This window comes from Hipposideros armiger, unplaced genomic scaffold (assembly GCF_001890085.2).
Source record: "Hipposideros armiger isolate ML-2016 unplaced genomic scaffold, ASM189008v1 scaffold_75, whole genome shotgun sequence".
In the NCBI taxonomy this organism is placed as follows: domain Eukaryota; kingdom Metazoa; phylum Chordata; class Mammalia; order Chiroptera; family Hipposideridae; genus Hipposideros; species Hipposideros armiger.
In genome coordinates, this window is record NW_017731425.1 from 1,538,522 (window position 1) to 1,544,959 (window position 6,438).

The 6,438-nt window shown below is 55.3% G+C and overlaps 1 protein-coding gene across 1 annotated transcript; it reads right to left on the reverse strand.

The window, feature by feature from the left end:
* Nucleotides 1-3,178: 3,178 nt before the first annotated feature.
* On the reverse strand, nt 3,179-5,974 carry MTFP1 (mitochondrial fission process 1). Its single transcript, XM_019643036.1, has 4 exons — nt 5,763-5,974; nt 4,851-4,978; nt 4,302-4,534; nt 3,179-3,346 (listed from the first exon to the last, which is right to left on the reverse strand). Exons 1-4 carry the CDS (start codon nt 5,827-5,829, stop codon nt 3,274-3,276), a joined length of 501 nt encoding a protein of 166 aa, XP_019498581.1. The 5' UTR covers nt 5,830-5,974; the 3' UTR covers nt 3,179-3,273.
* Nucleotides 5,975-6,438: the final 464 nt, after the last annotated feature.

The window sequence follows — 6,438 nt, forward strand, 5'->3', positions numbered from 1 at the left end:
GAGTGCAATGATGGTGCCAACTTGGGCCAGTGAAGCAACGTCCTCCACAACTAGACTGAAGAACAAAAGGACAGCAACTTGTCTGTTCCCATCCCAATTCCCCAATAAAAATCTTTAAAAAAAAAAAAAAAGAACTCCAAATTCAGGCTCCCAGATGAGCACACCGAGCTCTGTCTCAGGCTCACAACGAAGAGCTCATGAGGTCAATGCCTGCTGCCCCCACCCAGCCCATCCTTTTTCCTCCTGTGGGACCTCCAGGTGGCAGGGCCCAAGGCAGGCTCACTACCTGACTGTACAGCTGACTCGATGGCCAAAGGTGGCAATGGGGGGCTGCTCTGAGTATCTAGGTGGGGATGCATAGACCATGTCGGCAAAGAATCTTCCTGGAGATCTGGGGGAACACTAGCTCTTTAAGATGTGCAGAAAGCCAGAACAGGTACATCCCCAGCTTGGCTCTAGCCTGATCATCAGTCACCCTTTCTGGGCCTGTGTCCTGTCTAGGTCCTGTTCAATGTCCCTGTCTTGCTCAAAAACCTGTTTTGCTTTGGAGGATGATGTGCTAAGTTGCAAATGGTTGTTAGACAATGGGGCATTCCCTTCGGTGAACCTGTTTCATTATCTGGAAAATGGGGGTGTTAGTTTTACCTTTTCATTGGGCTGTTGAGGATGCAAGGAACAACACAGTCGAGGGCACATGTAAACACACAGATGACAAATGGTGAGTATATCACACTCTTGCCTACCCAATTCTGTAGCAACCCAGGCCTCTGCTTCTTTTAGAGAAAGGAGCTGAGGTTCAGAGAAGCTGTGATTTGTCCAAGACCATGGGGCAAGTCAGTATGATCTGATTCTACCCCTTTCTCCAGCTCAGACACCCCAGCTCTGCCTCACTTGCCCCAGAATCTCCCAGGTACCCCAGCTCCTAGCAATCCCCATGAGCCTCACTAGCCAGATGAAACCACAAGCTTTAAATGGGGCAAAAACCATGTAGCCAGGCATGACAGGGACCAAGGAGGACGTGCAGGTGCCCAGACACAGGTGGCAGGCATTGAGCTGGGGCTCCCTCCTCACTGCCGAGAGGATGTCCATCTGATTACATCCCTGCAGAAGACCATCCCCTGGCAGTCTGGCCCAGGCCGGTGCAGCCAAAGAATGGCCTCAATGAGGACATAGCCATTAGAACCTGTCCAGAAGCCTCCCCCAATGTGCACCCCCCAACACCCCCCATCAACCAGTGCATCTCTGGAACAAAGCAGGGAGTGGAGTAAGGTGTGCATGTTGGGGGTCAGGTGGAGGGAGTTTCTTCCTGCCACGGACAGACCATCCACAGATCTTATCCCTACTAGCCTGGCCTGAGAATGCATGCAAGTGTGAGCACCTACTATGTGCAAGGCATCTGCACACCTGCGCCACAACAGCTCTTTATAAAGCAAGGCCACCAGTGGGGTAGCCAAGGCCGGGGCGGGGGGGACATAGTAGGACAAAGCTGAGGGGCAACAATGGAAGGGACATTGGGGCAGGTTCTGAAGGAAGCTGAGGGTTGGCAAAGGGGAAAAGGATTTCCAGCTGAGGAACATGGGGAAGGGGGGTTGGGGCTTGGGCTCTGATGGCAGGTAATGGGGAAGTACACAAGGCTGGGGCAAGGCTGAGAGCTTAGACTGTGCCCAAGAGCACAGAAGCCTGACTCTGGCCTGGATAGCTCCCAGCTTTAGGGGGAGCCCAAAGGGTATAATGTGGAGAGAAGTGAGCAACAATTGGCAGCAGAGCCCAGATGTCATAGGGATGCAGGTGTGGGTGTTGCCCTGGGGGGAGATGGTGCTGGAGTAGACAGGAGTGTGGGAGGAGGCAGAGAGAGGGCTGGGAAGTAAGGGGGCTCAAAGCATTTAAGGGAGCTGGGGGAGCAGCAGGAAACTGAGCAGAGGTCATGGGGGGCATGGGAAAGGGAACCTACCAGTGCAGGATGAGAAAGGGGGCAGAGAAAGACCCACCCTGCCCCTTCAGCGACCCCAGCTCTGGGGCAGGCCACCAGACTCACCCAGCAACTGCAGACACCCCAAGAACAGGAGGAGCCACAACCCCAGAGCCCCCATCCTATCTAACCAACAGTCCTACATGGCCCCCAGCCCCTATAAGTCCTCTCCCAGGGTCAGGTGGTCTCTTAGGGGACTAGGTTAGCCCAGTGGGCTGCACCTGAGCTGTGAAGGTGGGGCCACATGGTCGTAGCCCTGATTTGTGGCTTGGGGTAGGGCTGCGTGTGAGGGTGCAAGTCCTGCTTTTGCTCAGGTCACACCTTCAGGCGGGGGTGCAGGGAGAGAGGCAGGTAAGTGGGGTGGGGGACAGCCCCTGGATCACTCCCTTTTCTTCAAGACCCCTGAATCCCCTAATGGGAGTCCAATGTGATACTCATGTGGGTGCTGTTTTCATCTCAGGCAATTTCAGGTGGTATCTGCCCAACAGGCTTCCCTACCAGAGGTGTGGGTGCTTTAGGCTTGCAGAAAGAGGGCAATGCCTTAGGAAGCTGCCGCACCAAGGGTGGACTCCCAGGCATCTGTGGGGGAGTGCTGGTGGGCTGAGAGGGACCAGACAGGCTCGGTGCTGGGCACTGTGAGTGATGCCTGGCCCGAGGAGTCAGCCTCCACCTCTGAGGCACCCTGCTCTCCACCACTACATCCCTGCTCATTCCCAACAGAAAAAGAGGAAAAAAAATGCAATTTCTTAAGGATTTATTGGATTGGGGCTGTCCTGCCTTCCAGCCAGGCCCCAGCAGCCCCTGCCCCAGGGACAGGCTGGCCAGAGAATCAGCCCTCAGGGTCCCCACTACTGCACTCCTGCATTTCTCCCAGTGCCTCCTGCTCCTCCGCCCAGCCATGCTGCCATGAGGTAATGGCCCAGCCACTGGGAATCCTGGGTCCCCAGCCTGCTACGTGACCTTGGCCATACTCCTTGCCCTCTGTGGGCCTCAGTCTCCTTATCCTCCATAGGAGGATGCTACTTTACTGTCAAAAGATAGAGCTGGGCCCACCCAGGGTCCACTTCCACTTGGTATCACAAGTTCCACGGAGGTAGACAGGGCTCAGGTCCTGCCCCTGTCTGCGAGTCGCTGTGGCTGCTGCTCCTTGAAGCTGTTGTCTCCCAGTTTCCATCCAGCTCAAACCCACTCAGGTGCCAGGGCTTCAGACCCCAGGGAGCCAGGCATCGTATCCCCCGGCAGGAAGAGGCAACTGGAACAGAGCAGGGAGTGGGCCAACACCCAGGCCAGGTACCAGAGTGGGGTCAGGAGGAGCTGGGTTTTTGCACTGAGGGGTAGAGCTTGCGCAGGCTGGAGTCGAGGAGGAAGTCCACCGACCTGTGGGGCAGTGGAGGGTGATGAGCAGGTGACCAAGGGGTGCTAATGGGGGGATGGGAGTCAAAAGGTCAGGGCTAGGGAAGACACTCCCAGATACATGGCACGAGTGCCATCCAAGTGGCAGCCATCACCCTCTTCTTTATTCAGTTGGGGAAACTGAGGCACAGAGAGGGTAAAAGACTCACTCAGGGCCTTGGGTCAGCTATGTTCCCTTGAGGAAAGACTCCTCTTCCCACTCTATGTTGGTCTGGCCCCATCTCTGGTTCTAAGAGTAGGCATATTACCCAAGCTTGGCAAATCAGTAAAGGGGAAATGGCTCAGGGGTGGGCACCCCTGGGCCCAATGGCCAATGACAGGATGGACCAATGGCAGCCTTCCTTTGGATTTTTGCTGTCACTGTTAAGATTACTATGGGGCCTGTTAAGCTGGTGGAAGCTGGGAGCTGCTGGGGGCTATCTCTGCTCCCACAAGGGAAAAGTGAGTGAAGCCAACATGGGGTCAGGAAAGGGTGGCAGGATGGGAAGACCCAGACCCCTAGATCCAGCCATGCCTGAAAATAGCATAACTGGATTTTTCAGTTTCACGAAACAATTCCTACTTAATCCAATTTTAGTTGGGCTTCTGTCACCAAAACCTCCACAAACCTATCTCCTCCAGGGTGCACCTGTTCCTGCTTGCCTCTGCTTGTTTTGTAACACTAAGGCTTTTTGTGTTTGTTTATCTTTTTTCTGGGAATTTACTTGTCCTGTGTCCCATACCCTCCAGGCACCCCCTACCTTTACAGCCAAAGTACCTGCCAGATCATATGACAAAGGCATAGGCTACGTTTCTACCTCTGGAGCCCTGAGTGCCAGCGCTGCCTCTGCTACTCTGTGCAAAGCGGGTATACCCCCCACCTCAAGGCATATCTCCACCAGCAGAGTGGATGATCCCTGAGGCTGGGAGCAGCACCCACCTGTCAATGGGGTGGATGATGGCAGGGATGGCCAACAGTCCCACTGCGGTGGTAGTCCACTTTCGGACAGCCAGAGGCCAGCGGGTGGCAGTGCCCAGGACGTAGAGAGAGGCAGCACATATACGGTTGATAGTGAAGCCTGGGATGGCCACAGAGGCCAGAGCCTGCCACACGAAGGTGTCCACCACGGCTATGGTCACTCTGGTGCTGCGGCCTGCTTCAGGGCTTGGCACCTGGTAGGCACAGGAAACACTTAAACCGGTAGGAAAAGAGGCAGGAAACCCTGTGGACAAGGGGCATGAGACTGGACCAGGGAGAGGGAAGTGAGGGACAGAGACAGACCACACTAGTGTTAGGTTCTGGACTGTACCACATATAGGGCTGGGGGTGGACTCGTCCACATCCAGGACTGGGGTAGGGACTACGCTAGGCAGATTGGACTGTCTCACATGCTTTTACCATAGTGACTTTACCACATGCAAGGCTGTGGACTGAACCACAAGGGGAGCAGACTGGGGTGGGGATTTGCGGGGGCAGGCTAACACTCACCTCTCCTGCCTTCTTGCCTTTATCAATGGCATCAGCCAGCACATAGGAGCTGGACACACCATAGCTCAGCCACACCACAGCTGCTGGCACCATGGAGCGGAAGGCTTCCCCCACCTCATTGGCGTAGCCTGGTTAGGAGGGGACATTGAATTCCAGGGCCCATGGACTGCTCCATAAGGGGACACTCCAGTGAGCTAGCTCCAATCCCAGCCTGCAAAGCAGTAGCTGGATGACCTTGGACAAGTGATTTTACCTCTCTGAGCCTGTTTCCCAGCCTATAAAATGGCACCCATGATGACCACCTTGACTCTAGGGCCATTGTGGGTGAGCTGAGTACAGTCACCATTATCACTCTCTCACTTGCCTTCCCAGTCTTGGTTCTAAAAGAATGCGCTAATGGAGGAACCGGCAGCAACAGAGACTGACCAAGGGCAGCCCCACTGACCAGACACTCACCATGTGCCAGGCCTTTCTGTGCCTTAATCTCATTCTACCCTTACAACTACCACCAGATGAGAGAGGCCCTGTGTTCATCCCTTTTTGCTGAGGAGGAAACTGAACCTCAGACAGAACCAGTGAGGAGGTAAGATAGGAGTCCAGATGCTCTGGCTACCCAACAAGTGCCAGAGACATGCAGGGAGGGGGCAGCCCACTCACCCTGTTCCTCCTAGCAGGGTCGGAGCTTCTACCTGAGAGATTAGACCAGCAGGGGCCGCAAGGGCAGAGCTGGGCCAACCAGAGCTGTGTGACCTTGGGCAAGTCCCTAGCCCTCTCTGAGCCCTGTCTCTGGCCAGGGCAGAATGAGACCTAAGATCCTCCCACCTTCTCTAGGACCCAGACTGGCGTCCGGCGACCCCTGCTTCCCCAGCTACGTGGTGGGGGGAGTCGCCGTGCCCCTCGCCCCGCTCTCACCCAGGTACCGCACCCACGTGTCCCGGTAAAGGTCGCGCTCGGCACCCCGCGGGAGAGACTCGGACATAGCGCTTCCGCCACCGCCCCGGTCACTGCAGCCTGTGCTGCCACCGCTGCCGCCTCAGCTTCCACTATCGCTCCAGTCCAAAGCAGCGGGACCGATTCAAGGTCCCAGACTGAAGGACAGGTCGTGCTGTCCCCGCCAGCAGGGAGCGTCTGTAAATTCCTCCGCGCACCGAAGCCCCTACCCAGGCTTAGGTTTTACAGATGAATTTTCTTCACGTTTTCTCATCGGCTGAGCAGTGTTGGCACGATCCTCTCCCAGGACTGACTGTAGTTTGGCAGCCGTCGAGACTGGGGTTCAAATGGAGTATGCTACACTTCCTAGCTGTGTGACCTCGAGTAAGAGTCTGTACTCTCGGAGGCCCACTTCATTCATTTGTTAAATGGGGAACACGACAGCGTCCACTCCAAAGACGAGGATTAATTGTAAATCATCGTTAATTGCGCTTACTCCTGACCGGACCATTGGCCAAAGGCTAACAGCTAAAGACTTTACGGGTTAAAGAAAGATTCTAGACAGATTAGTTCCTTAAACCCTCCCACCAACCTGTGACCCCCATTTTACAGATGAGGAAATAGAGGCACAGAGAACATGGGTCACTTTCCGAGGTCA